General features: G+C 46.5%; 1 protein-coding gene across 3 annotated transcripts in view; it reads left to right on the top strand.

Moving 5' to 3' along the window:
* Nucleotides 1-18,649, top strand: part of LOC105480113 (kelch like family member 6) — a 69,769-nt gene that overhangs the window by 19,258 nt on the left and 31,862 nt on the right. For all 3 annotated transcript variants that reach the window (XM_071091358.1, XM_011738579.3, XM_071091359.1), the window contains one exon: nt 11,617-11,782. In XM_071091358.1, coding sequence (XP_070947459.1) covers nt 11,617-11,782 — 166 coding nt within the window. The remainder of the gene's footprint in view (nt 1-11,616; nt 11,783-18,649) is intronic.

Here is an 18,649-nt window from a genome sequence, read left to right as displayed (position 1 = left end):
GTCTGATCTTGCTGACAGAGCAAGCCCTTCTTTCTGTCATAAACTTGAATGGCTGAGTTTCATGGCAGGCTGAGGCATCAGTAACGGTCTGGTGGGACTTAGAAGGATTTTGCTTCCCTAGGAACATGGCTACAGTTTTCATCTCCATAGGGGCCATGGGCAGTGTCCTTGAGGAGTGAGCTTCTAGGGCAAGAAGCTTGGCAGAAGGGAGTTCTTTTTTTTTTTTTTGAAATGGAGTCTCACACTGTTGCCCAGGCTAGAGTGCAGTGGTGTGACCTTGGCTCACTACAACCTCTGCCTCCCGGGTTCAAGCAATTCTCCTGCCTCAGCCTCCCAAGTAGCTGAGATTACAGGCACCACACCCGGCTAATTTTTTGTATTTTTAGTAGAAATGGAGTTTCACTATGTTGGTCAGGCTGGTCTCGAACTCCTGACCTTGCGATCTGCCCGCCTCGGCCTCCCAAAGTGCTGGGATTACAGGCATGGGCCACAGCGCCTGGCCCACAGAAGGGAGTTCTTTTGAGGACTGCTGATGCTTAGAGTCAAGTTGGGGCAACTCTAGGCTTCCAGCTCCTCTGTCAGTTTGGAGCAAAGCTGGCAAACGAATGAGATTGCCACCCGATTCAGGAGGTAGCCGTAGGCCTCATGGGATTCTAGGAAGGCTGTGTCTCAGAAGACGAAAGGAAGGATCCATAGTGAGGGAGGACTTTCCAGAAACATATCTTTCCCAGCACTATGGCCGATTGTTTCCATGACCTTGACCTTCATTCAATCTCCTTCTCAGGAGGAGGCCTGTGTTGAGAAGTAGGGGTGACCTCTTTCTAGGGCAGAGGTTCTCAAAGTTTGTTTTGCAAAGGAATTATGGGTCGGAGCTAGGGACACCTAATTAAATACATACCTCCAGCCCTACTGCTAGATATTTGGCTTCACTAAGTCTAAGGTAGGTGGGGTACAGGATTCTGCATTCTGAATAAGCACCCAAAGGTTCTGATGCAGCTTGTTCAGGGAACACACTTTGAGATCCACCTCTTGAGGCTGGAGTATCTGAGGCCAAGGATGTAAGCAGGACTTTAGCATTGAGACAGGGTCCATATGATAAAACTTAGGGGACAGCTTGAGCTCAGAAACAGGGCAGAGCTGAGTGTTTATGGGCTTCCCTTGGTTAGTATTGGCTCAGGTTTTGGTGTCTTGAACTAAGTGGTGCTAGGGACCATAGAGAGAGATGCCATGTCATGCTAGGTCACGCTTCCATCTGCTGACTCCCTGCTTTCTTTGCAATGGAACCCCCTTTGATTGACTTCATTGTGTTTATATCCAATAATCCTTTCTTAACAATAGTGTTCATTGTGTAGTACATGCTGACTACTTTAAAAAACTTTTAAACAGATTGTATACATATGGACATTGTATTCTTAAGTAGAATTTAACTCATTTTGCAACTAATGTTGAAGCCACCCCAACACAGAATATCTCAGTGAAACAGGGGAGTTCATTCCTGGTATAAACGGGGATGGTGAAGAAATCAGAGGAAGGACAGAACAGGGGGCAGACAGGGGTGCAGCTGGTGTAGGAGTGACATAGTGGGGGTTATGGGGTGGGTATTTGTTTATAGGGTTAGAATTAGGGTTACAGGAGTCAGAGAGTTCAGAGGTCTGGAGTTCTAGGGAAGGGGTCAGCTATAATGGAGTTGGGCTGGGTGAAATATTCTGAGTTGGTGAAGTTTAGGAACTACAGGAGCTTGCAGAACGCATTGAAGTAGTGCAGGTAAGTCAAATGCTTGAGTGTCCTCTTCAAGCTCTAGGCCCTGGACTCAGGAGTGTCTAGGCCCTGGATAGGAGTTCCCTAGTGGCGGTGGAGGGCCTCATCCTCCAGGGATGTTTGATAATTCTTGGAGGTACAGATTCCTGTCAAAAGCAAGTGCAAAGGGACTAGGAAGACCAAGTTGGTTGATCCATTCATTCATTCACTCACTTTCTCTAGGGACCATCCCTACTTGGTGGTGGCACTGCTCTGGCCCTTAGATACATTGCTGAGCATGGCACACCCTCACTCAGCTGGCATGCTAGTGGGGTGACAATAGTTAGCAAATAGGTAATCTAATTTCAGGATGTGCAGAGCTATGAAGAAAAATAAAGGAAGTGAAGAGGTAAAGGAGTGGCGATTTTAGATTCGGGGGATTGCAGGGGAGAGCATCTCTGAGAAGGCGATGTTTGGCAGAGACCTGAGGTGCAGAATCCTGGTGGAGACTAGAGAGGCGTGCAGCCAGGCCGTGTTTGCGGCATGGCCCGACTTCATGCTGGGAGATTCTTGGGCCTGTGAATATTTTCATGACTGTTGTGGGAGACAAGGTTGCTGGGTCAGGCTCTATTTTGGGGTCGGCCCTGACTCACCGCCCAAGTATTGGGCAACTGGTACACTGCTGTGAGATTGTTTCTGCTGTAAAATGAGGATCCTCCTAGCTACCTCTGTTTTACAACAATCTCATGAGAATTGGTGTCTTTCTAGAGAGTGTTTTTATTACACAATATCTTGCATGTATGCCACGGGGTAAGTTGTCAGCAACCAACTAAGCTGTGTTCTCAGAGAGCAAAGTTCAGGCTGGTCCACTGAGCGCTGACACTGAGTTGACCCCCCAAAAATGCCTTGAACTCCTGCTGATTTTCTTGGTTTTTGTGCACTGCTGAGCTCCTGATTCAGAGTCTGAAGCCCTAGGTTATGGTCCCCATTCTATTGCTGCCAACCCATGGGGACCAAGTTTTGCCCAAGTGTGTCCATAGATCTCCTGGGGGAGCAGCAGGAGGCCTGGGGGAGCAGCAGGAGGCCTGGGAGTTCAGTCTATGAGGAATATGCAGATTTTCCCTTAGTTTCATCTTATCCATGTTCAGCATGGTGGCCATGGCCAAGGGAGTGTATTTAAGTGGCAGAAAACTCGTGAAAATATTTCAAAGGAGACAGAGAAATGCTGGAACTTGGGGAGTCAAGGCTGGTAAAAAGATCCCTGGGGAGAAGGACACTGTCTTGAGGGCACTTTCTTTCTCTCCCATGAACTGAGCTGAGGTGTTTGGGCCCATCTGTACACAGCGCTAGCCCTGTGCTTCCTCTGGATGGATGGTCCACAGCAGTGCAGCAACTCGGACACACAGTTACCTGATACACACCCGGCCAAATGCCGGTGAGATAATGGTTGTGTGTCAGTGTGGTGCTTGGTCCACTTACCCCTTCGTGTCTCCCACCAACCTGCCAAGATTCCTCTGATCTGGTCCAAAATACCTCCCCCGAATGAATGCTGATGAGGTTCCAGGTATCGTGCTAATGCCTTGGTGTACTTCATCTTGCTTATACTTCTGTGCAGCTCACCGAGATGGGGACTATTATTACACCATTTTACAGGTGAGGAAGCTGAGGTTCACTCACTTGTACTAAGTCACACAATGAGTGAGCATCAGAGCCCAGACTAGACACCAGTCCCTCCTCTGCCTGCCAACAGCCAGGTGGCCACTCTTTTTCCCCTGCCCTCCCCAGGCTCCTGGAAGTCCCTTTGCTTGTGCACATGCAAACTCACACACACACAAAGCCAGACGTGCTGGAGAATTTACCTTCTCGTGGAGGGCCTGTAACCAAAGACAGTCAAGGCGGCCAGAGAGTATCATGGCCCTTGCCTCCTGGTAGGACAACTCAGAAGTGTCTTTTCCAGAGGTCCCTGCGGGATCAGGCTGAAGACACTTTGCATGATTCTTGTCTTGCTGGGCTTCCTCCCCACCTTGTCTTACTCCCCTGCTCCCTTACGTCACTAGCACAGGCGGTCTGCTTCTGGGGAATCCAGATGCCCGGTCAGGCATGGGCTGAGCTGGGGCAGCATGATATCAAGTGACTGTGATTCCAAACAAGAATTCGAGGTCGGGCACAGTGGCCGACGCCTGTAATCCCAGCACTTTGGGATGCTGAGGCAGGTGGATCATGAGGTCAGGAGATTGAGACCATCCTGGCTAACACGGTGAAACCCCGTCTCTACTAAAAATACAAAAAATTAGCTGGGCTTGGTGGTGGGCGCCTGTAGTCTCAGCTACTTGGGAGACTGAGGCAGGAAAATGGCGTGAACCCGGGAAGCAGAGATCGTGCCACTGTACTCCAGCCTGGGAGACAGAGCGAGACTCCGTCGCAAAAAGAATTCGGAAGCCGTGGCTAGGAGTGATGGCCCAATTAAGAGTCCGGATGACCCTAGAGAGCCCAGTAATAAGTCAGATGGGAAACACATTGACTTCATTTAGGTGCTCCTCGGAGTGCAAAGCATTGACTTAGACCATTGGAACATCCCTCCTGCAGACTTGATTATACAGATTCAACCAAATTAACCTCTCACTATCTTAAAGTCACAGTCTAGGTGAAATAACATTTCTAAATGTCATGTTGGTGGACCTCTAGAGATGTGTTGCCTCAATTATGTGAAGCTTATTTGACCCCATGATCACTGTCCACCCTGTCCTGCTGAATTTCCTGTTTCCCATATATTTATTTATATGACATTCATATGGGTGACATTTGCTTTGCTTCCTGAGATGACTGTAGGTCTGGGTGACCCCAACACCTGAGTTCAGAACTGATGGCAAGAACTGCGCTGTCTAATATGGTAGCTACTAGCCACATGTGGCTGTCGGGCATTTGAATTGTGCCTAGTCTGCACTGAGATGCTTTAAGTATAAAATATACATGAGGCTGGGTGCATTGGCTCACACCTGCAATCTTAGCACTTTGGGAGGCCGAGGCAGGCGGATCATGAGGTCAGGAGTTCGAGACCAGCCTGACCAACATGGTGAAACCCCATCTTTGTTAAAAATACAAAAAGTAGCCGGGCATGGTGGCGGGTGCCTGTAGTCCTAGCTACTTAGGAGGCTGAGGCAGGAGAATTGCTTGAACCCAGGAGGCAGAGGCTGTAGCAAGCCAAGATTGCGCCACTGCACTCCAGCCTGGGCAATAGAGAGTCTGTCTCTCTCTCTCTCTCTCTCTCTGTCTCTCTCTCTCTCTGTCTCTCTCTCTCTCTATATATATATGAGAGACGGTCTTTGAAGACACAGTATGAGAAAAAGTATGTAAGTTATCGCATTAGTAATTTTAAAATATTTCTTTGGTGTTGAAATTATATTTCAGGTATATTTTGGGTTAAATAAGATATGTTATTAAAGTTGACTTTTATCTTTTTCTTTTTACTTTTTAAAAGTCGGAGCCGAGCGTGGTGGGGCTCATGCCTATAATCCCTCACTTTGGGAGACAGGTGGATGGATCGCTTGAGCCCAGGAGTTTGAGAGCAGCCTGGGCAACATGGTGAAATCCCATCTCTACAAACATTGCACAATTAGCTAGACGTAGTGGTTCACGCCTGTAGTCCCAGCCACTTGAGAGGCTGAGGCAGGAGGATCACTTGAGCCCTGGAGATGGGGACTGCAGTGAGCTGAGATGGCGCCGCTGCACTCCAGCCTGGGCAACAGAGTGAGACTCTGTCTCAAAAAACAAAAAACGTGGTGACTAGAAAATGTAGAATGCTGTAGATGACTCACATTACATTTCTGTTGGGCAGCCTTGCTCTAGACACTCCAACAAAGGGAGGCTTGGAGAGTGATCTTCCAGCTCCTCCAGGGAAGTCTGCTGAGCTGAGAAGCAATCATACGCTGTCTCTGAGAGCAGATTCTTTATAAAATCAGGAGGCAGCGAGGCAAGCCCTACATGACATTACTTTTAAAGGCTGGTGATGATGGTTCTGCAGACAGCTCTGTGCTGCTGGCCAAGAGGGTTTGTGGCTGAGGAAACTGGCCTGTAAATTGGTCACCTGCTCTGACATCATCACGGCTCCCCCAGCTCCGGGTGGGGATTTCTTCACTTTGCAGAGGCCCTGGAATTCACCTTCGCTCTTTCTTTCTTGTTGTCATATTCTTGTGAGGAGAAAGAGGCCAGCTGAGGGAAAAGAGAAGAGGGGAGGGAAGGAAAGGGTAGGAGGATTACCATTGATTAAAACAACAAGGACAGAGGGGGAAGGACAGAGAGGGGACGAGCTCCTTGGCTAAAACAAAAGATTCAAAAAGTCAGCAAGTCAAGTGTCTAGTGATTTTCTGTATCTCTGTCTCTGTCTCTCTCTCTCTGGAAGTCTTTTGACTTTTGAATGTTTCTGGGAAGCCATAAGCAGCTACCTTTGTTTTGCAGATTAGGAAAAGGGATAAAAAAACGGATGAGTGGCCAGGCACGGAGGCTCATGCCTGTAATCTTGGCACTTTGGGAGGCTGAGGAAGGAGGATCTCTTGAGCCCCAGAGTTCAACACCAGCCTGGGCAACAGAGTGAGACCTTGTTTCCACAAAAATTAAAAAAAATAATAAATAGCTGGGTGTGGGTGCCTATAGTCCCAGCTACTGGGGAGCCTGAGGGAGGAGGGTCACTTGAGGCCAAGAAAAGAAGAAAGAGAGAAAGAGAGAGAGAGAAGAAAGAAAGAAAGAAAGAAAGAAAGAAAGAAAGAAAGAAAGAAGGAAGGAAGGAAGGAAGGAAGGAAGGAAGGAAGGAAGGAAGGAAGGAAGGAAGGAAAGAAAGAAAGAGAAAAGAGAGGAAGGAAGGAAAGAAGGAAGGAAAGAAGGAAAGAAAGAAAGGAAGAAAGAAAGAAAGAAAAAAGAAAAGAAAAGAAAGAAAGAGGGAAGGAAAGAAAGAAAGAAAGAAAAAGGAAGGAAGGAAGGAACTGATGATTGATTTCCAGAGATAAATAGGTGTGGGATAGAGAGCGGGGGCAGGACTTAGGGATGTTATCCCCTCTGTGTTGAGATGGAAGTCCCAGCGTTTGGAATTACATCACCAGAGCTCCACCCAGGGCCTTTGCATTTCAATGACTTGGCTGGGAGATAATGGCTCCCTAAGCTGTTCGTGTGTCTGTAGCTTAGAAAGTCTAGTGACAGATGTTTGGAGACGTTCCCTAGTGGTGTGGCTACTGCCTCAATTATTACATTTTCTGAGAAAAGGCTTTCACATTGTCACCAGCCTCCCAGCTCTTTTTGGGTTCATCTGATACTTGACTCTAGTGGCACCCATCACCTGCAAACAAAAGTGAGAACACATCTGTTTAAAATGTTCTCTTTGAGTCCTGCCTTTGCTCATCAACCTTCAATGACTCACCATTGCTCACTGAGTAAAAACCTAACTCCCTATCCTGCCTTCAGTGCCCTCCACCAGCAGGATGCAGGTTATCTTTCCAGACCATCGTCTCATCCCTATCTCTCATATCCCCTGAGCTCCAACTGAATCACATGTCTGCTAGTTTCTCTACATGCCTCATGCCCTTGCATCTTTATGGCTTTTCTCACTATGCTTGTTACCTAGAAATCCTATCCATAATCTTCACATTTCAGAATTTTCCTTCTCTATGAGTAGCCATTCTTGGCTTCCAAAACACTTTGTAGTTCTCTTATGGCCCTCGTAGACTGTTATTTGGGCATCAATGCCCTTGCTGGGTTGTGAACTACAAGGGTCTAGGGTGGATACAGACTGCCAGTATTAGTCAACTTGGGCTGCCATAACAAAATGCCATGGACTATGTGGCTTAAACAACAGAAATTTTTATTTCCTCACACTTGTGTAGAGTCTACAAGTCTAGCATCAAGTTGCTAGCATGATCTGGTTTCTGGTGAGGGCTCCCTTCCTGGCTTGCAGATGGCCACCTTCTCACTGTGTCCTCACATGGCCTTTTCTCGGTGCATGAGCAGGAGTGGTGGGGTGGGTGTGGAATCTCTCTTTCTGTTCTTATAAGGACACTAATACTATCAAATTGAGATCCACCTTTATGATCTCGTTTCACTTTAATTACCTCCTAAAAATCTTAACTCCTAATACAGTCACATTAGGGGTTAGGGTTTCAACATATGAATTTTGTGGGGCACACAATTCAATCCATGACATTCCATACTTGGCCCCCAAATTCATGTCCTTCTTATATGAAAAATACATTCATTACATCCTAACAGCTTCCCAAGTCTTAATTTATTCCAGCATCAACTCTGAAGTCCAAATTATTGTCTGAATATCATCTAAATCAGATATGGATGAGACTTGAAGTACAATTCATCCTAAAGCAAAATTCCTCACCAGCTGTGAACCCATGGAACAAGACAAGATGTGTGCTTCCAAAATACAAAAATTGGACAAGCGTGGGAAAGACATTCCCATTCCAAAAGGGAGAAATATGAAAGATGGAAGAAGTGAGGTGTCCCAAGAAATTCCAAAACCTAGTGAGATAAATTCCATTAGATTTCCAGGCTTCAGAATAATCCTTTTTGGTTTGATGGTCTTCCCTTCCAGCCCACTGAGGTGGCAGTGTCACCTCCATGGCTGTAGGTGAGAGTCCTCCCAACACCCCCTCCCCCGACTCCCAGGCGTCTGATGGAGGCTGTCTGGCTTCCTGAACTGAGGCAATGGCCCTAATTATCTCTGAATCACCCTTAGGGTAATTTTTCCCTCTTCTTGAAGAATAGTGCAGGCTGGGCGCAGTGGCTCATGCCTGTAATTCCAGGACTTTGGGAGGCTGAGGTGGGTGGATCACCTGACGTCAGGAGTTTGAGACCAGCCTGGCCAACACAGCGAAACACTATCTCTACTAAAAATACAAAAATTAGCCAGGCGTGGTGGCAAGTGCCTATAATCCCAGCTACTCCAGAGGCTAAGGCAGGAGAATCGCTGGAATTTGGGAGGCAGAGGTTGCAGTGAGCTGAGATGGCGCCACTGCACTCCAGCCTAGGTGACAGGGTGAGACTCTGTCTCAAAAAAAAAAAAAAAGTGCATGTCCACAGCTGAGTACCTCATTGTTTTTTACTGTCAAATCCAAGAAGTCTGACAGCCTTCCTTCAATTGTCTTGTCTCTTCCCCTTCAGTTCAAACTGGCAGTGTTTCTTTCTGTTCCTATAACTCCATAAGCATTTTATTAAATGATAGTCCAGCCACATTTTTGGTGTTCTCTTCAGAACATGCTTCCTCATTTTTCTTAGAATGGGTAGACTGAGAATTTTCCAACTCTTTAATTTTTGGTTCCCTCTTATCTAAACACTCTTTTTCTAATTCACCCTTCTCCCCTTGCATTTTACTACATGCAGTGGGAGGAACAAAGCTGCTTCTTTCACGCTTTGCTCAGAAGTATCAACAGCTAAATATCCAATTTCATTGTTTGCAAGTTCCACCTCTTGCAAAACAGCAGAACATAGTTTAGTCCAGTCTTCGCCACTTTATAACAAGGATGACTTTTCCTCCGGTTTCCAATACACGTTCCTCATTTCCACTGGAGACTTCACCAGAATGATCTTTAATGCCCATATTTCTGCCAACATTCTATTCATGGCAATTTAGACTTTTTCTAGCTTTCACCTCAGAATTCCTCTAACCCACCCATTACTCAGTTCCAAAGCTGTTTTCACATTTTTTAGGTATTTGTGACAACAGCACCCCATTTCTCAGTGCCAAAATGTGACTTATTCAGCTTGGGTTGCCATAACAAAACACCATCGACCGGATGGATTAACCAACGTACATTTTTTTTCTCACAGTTCTGGATGCTGAAAGTCCGAGATTGGGGTGCTAGCATGGGTGGGCTCTGGTGAAGTCACCTTCCTGGCTTGCAGATGGCCACCTCCTTGCTAAGTCCTCACATGGGGTAGCGTGCACAAGAGAATTCTGGTCTCTCTTCCTCTTCTTATAACATCAATCCTATCCGATGAGGACACCAACCCTGTGACCTCTTAATTACCTCCTAAAACCCCTATTTCCAAATAGAGTCACACTGGGGGTTAGAGGTTTTGTCTTTTCTTTTCTTTTCTTTTGAGACATGGCCTTGCCCTGTTGCCCAAACTGGAGTGCAGTGGCACAATGTCAGCTCACTGCAACCTTCGCCTCCTGGGTTCAAGCGATTAGCCATACCTGCCTAGTTTTTGTATTGTTGTAGAGATGGAGTTTTACCACATTGGCCAGGCTGGTCTCGAACTCCTGACCTCAAGTGATGCACCCACCTTGGCCTCCCAAAGTGCTGGGATTACAGGGATGAGCCCCCATGCCTGGCCCCCACCTACTTTTAATTAATGCATTCCTGCTATATTTTAGGTACCATTTAAGTTTCCAGAACTCCAGAAATTTTTTCAGAGCATGGTTAGGTTACATGCATTTTAAAAATAAATAAAATTCCTCACACATTCCCTGGGAAGGACCAACAGTTTAAATGTCAAAGTCCAAGAAGTATGATAAATTCACATATGAGCCTGGCATGGGGTAAAAAAAAAAAAAAAAAATTTCTCTGTATCTCTCTTTTTTTTAACTTTTATTTTAAGTTCAGGGGTATACGTAGGTTTGTTATATAGGTAAACTTATGTCATGGGGAGTTGTACAGATTATTTCATCACCCAGGTGTTAAGCCTAGTACTCATTAGTTATTTTTCTTGATTCTCTCCCTCTTCCCGCCCTCTACCCTCCGATAGGCCTCAGTGTGTGTTGTTCCCCTCTATGTGTCCATGTGTTCTCATCATTTAGCTCCCGCTTATAAGTAAGAACATGAGGTATTTGGTTTTCTGTTCTTGTGTTAGTTTGCTGAGGATAATGGCCCGCAGCTCTGTCCATGTCCCTGTAAAGGACATGATCTCATTCTTTTTTATGGCTGCATAGTATTCCATGATATATATGTACCACAGTTTCTTTATCCAGTCTACCACTGGTGGGCATTTGGGTTGATTCTATGTCTTTGCTATTGTGAATAGTGCTGCAATGAACATACACGTGCATGTGTCATTATGGTAGAATGATTTATAGTCCTTTGGGTCCTAATCCTTACAATAAACTTAAAAATAGCTATTAAAATCCCCATTTCAGATGAGAAAACTGAAGGTCATGGAGATTAAATAACATGTCCAGTTCCTGGGTTGGTGGAACTGGTGTTCAAATCCTGGTCCATCCAATGCTATAATAAAACCTACATCCTTTCTATCCTGTTCCCCTGCTGCCAAGGTGGAGGCTAAATATCTGGAAGTCCAGTCTTGGGGAGGGAGCAGGAAAAGCAGACTCCAGAGGTGAGACAGAGTCCTGAAATGAGGGAATTCAAGGCTCCCAGCTGCATCTGGGAACCCGTGGACATTGGGTTCAGCTGCTGGGGTGAGAGGCAGCTACAGGAGCCACTTGCACTTCCGGCAGGTATCTGGGCCTCAGCTGGCCAGGCCAGAATGTGGGACCAGGCTCCAGGCCAGACAAGAGCCAGTGTGAGAATCAGAAGCCCTGTCTGGGTGCTGAGGGGAAAGAAAAGATGAAGCTTGGGGATCCCACAATGCCCTCAGATCAATCACCTGCACTTTGAGCTAATAAAAGCCAATAAAATAGATCTGGGACTGACTTCGGGGATCACGGTCGGGCATGGAGGAGCAGGGCAGTTCAGTTCAGCTTGGTAAGTACTGATGAAATGTCTGATGCGTAGAGGGTGCTTGGAGAACAGAGAGCCACCAACCAGCCCAGGACCTGACCTTGGGAAACCCCCTATTCTGTGAGGGCCAATGAGTCTGAAAGGGGATCTCTTTAGGCCTGGAACCAAGGGTCCCGGTACAATTCATATTCACATATTTCTCTTCCAGGGCCATGTTCTGCAACGATTTAAAGGAAAAGTATGAGAAAAGGATCATTATTAAAGGGGTTGATGCTGAGACCATGCACACTCTCCTGGACTACACGTACACCAGCAAGGCGCTGATCACCAAGCAGAACGTCCAGCGGGTCCTGGAGGCTGCTAACCTCTTCCAGGTGTGTGAACAAACTGGCTCAGTGCTCTTCTCTGAAGCAGGTGAACGCAGTAATTCTCCAGAGGCCAGACCTGGTCTAGCTCCCAGGACTGTACCTGCAACATGGACACAAACACACACACACACACACACACACACACACACACACACACACCCACCCCTGGCTGGGCTTGTGCTTACTTGAAAGTTAGAAGATGCTCTTTTGGATAATTTCTGAGAGGTGGTGAGATAGGGCATTGACTCCTCAATAAGATGAAGACAGGGGAGCTTTGTGCCTAGAACCTACGCATGGGTCCTGACACCAAGAACAATGAGTACAACTTGCAGAAGCTTAATTGGAGCCAGTGGCTCTTCTGTGGTTTGGGGTTACTGATGTCTCCTGGTTTCATCGAGGGTGGTGTTTATGTTTCTGTTTTCTGTTCTCCTTTCAGTTTTGGGTGGCTTTTCAAAAGAGCTACAAAAACTTTTTAAATAGTAAAGACTACAATCTTTTGTCATGTATGCTTCAGATATTTTCCTACTAGTTACTTGACTCATCATTTTAAAATATAGCTTTTTTAATGTACAAAAGTTTAAAACTAGTATTTAGTCATAGCTATTGGTCATTTCCTGGAAGACTTTTGTCTTTGGTGTGCATTTTTAGCCTTTCCCTTGCTTGATCATATCCTTATTCAATTTCATTCAGTCTTGTTATGTTTACAACTTTAATATCCTTTTTTTTTTTCAGACAGAATCTCACTGTGACGCCCAGGCTGGAGTGCAATGGCGCCATCTTGGCCCCCTGCAACCTCCGCCTCCTGGGTTTTAGTGATTCTCCTGCCCTAGCCTCCTGAGTAGCTGGGACTACAGGCGCATGCCATCATGCCCAGATGATATTTGTATTTTTAGTAGAGATGGAGTTTCACCATATTGGCCAGGCTGATCTCGAACTCCTGACCTCAAGTGATCTGTCTGCCTCGGCCTCCCAAAGTGCTGGGATTACAGGCATGAGCCATTGTGCCCGGCCAACTTTAATATACTTAGAATCACTTGGCATAAAGTATTTTTCTCCATTCCCCCACTCCCTGCCTCATTTTTTATTTTCTCTCGAGTGATGAACTTCCATAGGGATGTTGGTTTTAATGAGAAAAGTGGGAGAGGACAGACATGGTGCAGAGACAGAGTGTGCTTTATCTGTTGTTGATTTCCCTATTCTGGTAAGCCCTCGCCTCAAAAAATCCCAAATATCTTTTACTTTCTGGGCAAAAATTAGTAAGTTTCTTTCTGAAGCGATTGTACTCAGTTTCCTTATGAGCGTCAATTCTTACGAAAATAAGAGAAGATTGCTGTGGGCTTCCAACTATCTGTTTAACCCACTGATTTCTGTTGACTCTGGGTTACTTGCGATGACGTCTCAGATAGAGAAAACTGGGGTCATTTTCAGGTTTCAAGGCATCATAAGGGACAAAAGTTTATAGGTTGTTGAAATAACTCTGTGGTTTGTAAAAATTATTTATTTATTTATTTATGATGGAGTTTCGCTCTTGTTGCCCAGGCTGGAGTCCAATGGCACAATCTTGTCACACCACAACCTCTACCTCCTGGGTTCAAGCAATTCTCCTGCCTCAGCCTCCCGAGTAGCTGGGATTACAGGCACGCGCCACCATGCCCAGCTAATTTTTTTTGTATTTTTAGTAGAGACGGGGTTTCACCATGTTGACCAGGCTGGTCTTGAACTCCCAACATCAGGTGATCTGCCTGACTCGGCCTCCCAAAGTGCTGGGATTACAGGCATGAGCCACCACACCCAGCGAAAATTTATTTATTCTTTTGAATGGATAAAACATACTCCCATTCCAAATTCAGAAATCTGGAAGGGAAGCCATGACACGCTGCCTGTTTGCAGTGTCCTGCTGCTCTTCACATTCCATGCATATAGCAGTCTGTCTGTGCATAGCACTCCCACTCAGGCCTCCATTTTTTTTAACACAACGTAGTCACACTATACATCCCATTTTGCCTCTTACTAGTTTTACTTCACACTGTATTTTGGGATTGCCACAGGTCTGCGCGTGGAAACTACCTTGTTCTTCCCAATGGCAGCATAATATGGTTGGGGTCACATTAGCTGTGACACATGTGCAGTTATTGGTAATGATCTCTTATAAGGCAGAGTGGCAGAGTGGAAAGAACACGGGCAGGCAGACCTGGGTTTAAGCCCTGGGTCAGTCACTTATTTGCTATGTGGCTGTGGACCACTTCCTTAAATTTTCTGAGATTCAGATTTTTCATTTGTAAAACTAGGCTGATAAACATCCCACCTTCCAGGGAGCGTTATTATGAGATTAGATGAGATGATGTTTTTAAGATACAGCATACTTCCAAGAATGGAATTTTCTTCCCATCAGTTGTGTGGTTTTTACTTTACTTTGGATAGTTTGTGCCTTGGATAAACGGGGCTGACACTGAGCTATGAGAACATTTCCTTAAGGCATTCCTAAATATTTGCCCCCCACTGCCCCCCTATTAGGATTGTAAGAGACCATGTTTAAAAATGTTTTTGTTTTTTTTTTCTTTTTGAGAGACTCTTGCTGTGTTGCCCAGGCTGGAGCGCAATGGCACAATCTCAGCTCACTGCAACCTCCTGGGTTCAAGCAACTCTCCTGCCTCAGCCTCCTGAGTAGCTGGGATTACAGGCGTGTGTTACCGCTCCTGGTTAATTTTTGTATTTTTAGTAGAGACGGGGTTTCACCATGTTGGTCAGGCTGGTCTCGAACTCCTGACCTCGTGATCCGCCCCTCTTGGCCTCCCAAAGTGCTGGGATTACAGGTATAAGCCACCGTGCCTGACCAAAAGTTTTTTTATCATGTTCATAGGATACGTGATTAGAACGATGAAACAAATCGGTGCTTTATTTTAATTAACTCAGGGTTATAGGTAGAGAAAAGTGTGCCAGTGATGGCATTTTATCTGGTCCTTTTAGAACATCTGCAGAAGCCTATACCGCCTCTGTGGGACTGAAATGAACAGGAATCAGATTATCCCGGTGCTCCCCGCCCCACCCAGTAATAAACATTTCTTAATTTTCACACCATCGGTGTGACTCAGCTGCTCTCAGTGTCTTCCTGTTACCCACCAATTGCTTCTCTCCCAGAATTTCCTGGTCCATGAAGAGACAATCTGATGACCAAGCCAATCAGCTCTATCGCTGTTGGGAAGAGCTTTTCCTACCAGGCCAGGCAACGTCACGAGCTTCTGGCCAGTTTACAGCGTGAGTGCCTTGGGTTTACAGACCAATCAGCGATGCCATGAAACAAGACAGTTTCTTTTAGGAGGAAACCTTGAGTATGGCAGGTACTGATTGATCTGCCCACTAGAGGAACTTTGCAGTCATCTGGCCATAATGTATTGGCCAATCATGAGGAGAAACACATTTTCCCCGACTAGCTTTTGGAAAGGTAAAAGTAAGAGAAGCATCTAAGAGGAAAGGCCCAAGGGACCTGTTCCCACATTAGGTAGGATCTTTGAAATGAATGCTACCCAGCAGGGGCTCTAGAGAAGCCAAGGGCCTCCCTTTCCTTAACTGGACCATCAGGCTTCTGAGTCATAGGTAAGCAAGCCAGCCCCAAACTGTGAACCTGAGACAATGACTGTAAGGACTTGGCAAAATTTTTCCGTCTTGAAGGAGAATGATTTCTCAATCAGGGCACTGACATGTTTGTTTGAGAAGTTTGCCATGTTTGTTACTTTCATTTTTATTATTAAAAACTCATGAGGCTGGGCATAGTGGCTCACTTTGGGAGGCCGAGACTGGTGGATCACCTGATGTCAGGAGTTCCGGACCAGCCCGGCCAACATGATGAAACCCTGTCTCTACTAAACATACAAAAAATTAGCCAGGTGTGGTGGCAGGCGCCTGTAATCCCAGCTACTCAGGAGGCTGAGGCAGGAGAATCTCTTGAACCTGGAAGGGGGAGGTTGCAGTGAGCTGAAATCACGCCACTGCACTCCAGCCTGGGCAACAGAGTGAAACTCCATTTAAAACAAAAAACAAAACAAAACAAAACACCTCATGGCATGTAACCATATATCTCCTGTACCCCAAAAACTTATGAAAAAAAAAACCACAACTCATGGAAGAGTAAAGGATTGGGAGCTTATCTGCAGGCAGCAAGAAGATGTGAGGTCAGGGAGACCATCCTCACCCTGCATTTGATCTGGGATGGAAGGATCCCTATGGTACATAACAGTTGGTTAGAAGCAGCAACTTAGGAGAAGAAAACCAGGCTGAGTCCTGTGGCCAAAGTGAGGAAAAACGGGGGATGCTGGGGTGGGAGCTTGGTCATTTGGCCTGGGCCTAAGAAGAGCCCATGAGGGGCCCCCACAGTACCCTCTGGGGCGGAGACATGGTGGCAGTTAGAGAAGACTTTGGTGAAGGTCCCAGTGTTGCCCAGGCTGGAGTGCAGTGGCACCATCTCGGCTCGCTGCAACCTCTGCCTCCTGGGTTCAAGCGATTCTTCTGCCTCAGCCTCCTGAGTAGCTGGGAGTACAGGCATGTGCCACCACACCCAGCTAATTTTTGCATTTTTATTAGAGACAGGGTTTCACCATGTTGGCCAGGCTCGTCTCGAACTCCTGACCTCAGGTGATCCACCTGGCTTGGCCTTCCAAAATGCTGGGATTACAGACCTGAGCCACCATGCCCAGCCGGTAGTGACTATTTTGCCTGAACTACATTGTTTAAAGTCATGTAGGTCTGGCCAGGCACGGTGACTCATGCATGTAATCCCAGAACTTTGGGAGGCGGAGGCGGGCAGATCACCTGAGGTCAGGAGTTCGAGACCAGCCTGACTAACATGATGAAACCCCCGTCTCTGCTAAAAATACAAAAATTAGCCAGGTGTAGTGGCTGGCGCCTGTAGTTCCAGCTACTTGGGAGGCTGAGGCAGGAGAATCACTTGAACCCAGGAGGCGGAGGTTGCACCATTGCACTCCAGCCTAGGTGACAGAGTGAGACTCCATCTCAAAAAAAAAAAAAAAAAAAAAAAAAAATTAAGGTAGGTCTTTTTACCCGCAATGTATAGATGAGGGGCATAAAATTCATTAATGTTAAGGAAATGCTCAAGTCTTCACAGCTAGTAAGAGGGGAGCCTGGATTTGACTCCTGTGGTCCTGTGCGTAGCCTGTGTGTTCTCCACTACACATGCTCTGTCCATGCCTCAGAGTGATGCCTGAAACAAGCCATCATCCTGAAGGCAGCTAGGGCCTCCAGGAAGGGTGTCCTCAGGCAGGACTGCCCAGTGCAATGTTCTGAGAACCAGCAGTGCTCCGTGAGAGTGTGTCGGGGGCAAGACTGGCCCAGCACCCTCTGGGGAAGCTTGGACGCTTGGGGCCACCTGTCGGGGAAAGAAAGAGAGATCAGACTGTTACTGTGTCTGTGTAGAAAGAAGAAGACATAAGAAACTCCATTTTATTCTGTACTATGAAAAATTCTTCTGCCTTGAGATGCTATTCATCTGTAACCCTAGCCCCAAACCAGTGCTCGCAGAAACATGTGCTGTGTTGACTCAGGGTTTAATGGATTTAGGGCTGTGCAGGATGTGCTTTGTTAAAAATTTGTTTGCGGCCGGGCGCGGTGGCTCAAGCCTGTAATCCCAGCACTTTGGGAGGCCAAAATGGGTGGATCACGAGGTCAGGAGATCGAGACCATCCTGGCTAACACGGTGAAACCCCGTCTCTACTAAAAAATACAAAAATAATACTAGCCAGGCGAGGTGGCGGGCGCCTGTAGTCCCAGCTACTCGGGAGGCTGAGGCAGGAGAATGGCGTGAACCGGAGAGGCGGAGCTTGCAGTGAGCTGAGATTCGGCCACTGCACTCCAGCCTGGGCGACAGAGCGAGACTCCGTCTCAAAAAAAAAAAAAAAAGTTTGTTTGCAGGCAGTGTGCTTGGTAAAAGTCATCGCCATTCTTCAGTCTCAAGAGTACCCAGGGACAAAATGCACTGCGGAAGTTCGCAGGGACCTCTGCTCAAGAAAGCCTGGGTATTGTCCAAGGTTTCTCCCCACTGAGACAGCCTGAGATATGGCCTTGTGGGAAGGGAAAGACTTGACCGTCCCTCAGCCGGACACTTGTAAAGTGTCTGTGCTGAGGAGGATTAGTGAAAGAGGAAGACCTCTTTGCAGTTGAGATAAGAGGAAGGCATCTGTCTCCTGCTCGTCCCTGGGAATGGAATGTCTCGGTGTAAAACCCAATCATACATTCTAATTACTGAGATAGGAGAAAACCGCCTTATAGCTGGAGGTGATATATGCTGGCAACTGTACTGCTCTTTACTACACTGAGATGCTTGTGTAAAGTCAAACATAAATCTGGCCTACGTACACATCAAGGCACAGCACCTTTCCTTAAACTTATTTATGACACAGAGACCTTTCTCACATGTTTTCCTGCTGACCCTCTCCTCACCATTACCTTATAGTCCTGCCACATCCCCTTCCCCGAGATAGTAAAGATAGTGATCAATAAATACTAAGGAAACTCAGAGACCAGTGCTGGCGCGGGTCCTCCGTATGCTGAGCGCCCGTCACCTGGGCCCACTGTTCTCTCTCTATACTTTGTCTCTGTGTCTTATTTCTTTTCTCAGTCTCTCATCCCACCTGACGAGAAATACTCACAGGTGTGGAGGAGCTGGCCCCCTTCACCACCAAGTGTCCCCAGAATGAGTCTGCTGCTGGCTATTTAACATCTTTTGTCTTTAAATTTCTCCGTGTTTGATCTCAATTGTTTATGCTTTTATTTGTAGGTATAACTTGCATTTAGTAAAATGTGTACTTCTTAAAGTGCTTCCAGTTTGATGAATTTTTACATGTGTATTTCACCATTCTACCA

This window comes from Macaca nemestrina, chromosome 2 (assembly GCF_043159975.1).
Source record: "Macaca nemestrina isolate mMacNem1 chromosome 2, mMacNem.hap1, whole genome shotgun sequence".
Taxonomy (NCBI): Eukaryota; Metazoa; Chordata; class Mammalia; order Primates; family Cercopithecidae; genus Macaca; species Macaca nemestrina.
Note: the sequence above shows the minus strand (reverse complement) of the source record. Positions and strands in the feature narration are given on the sequence as shown.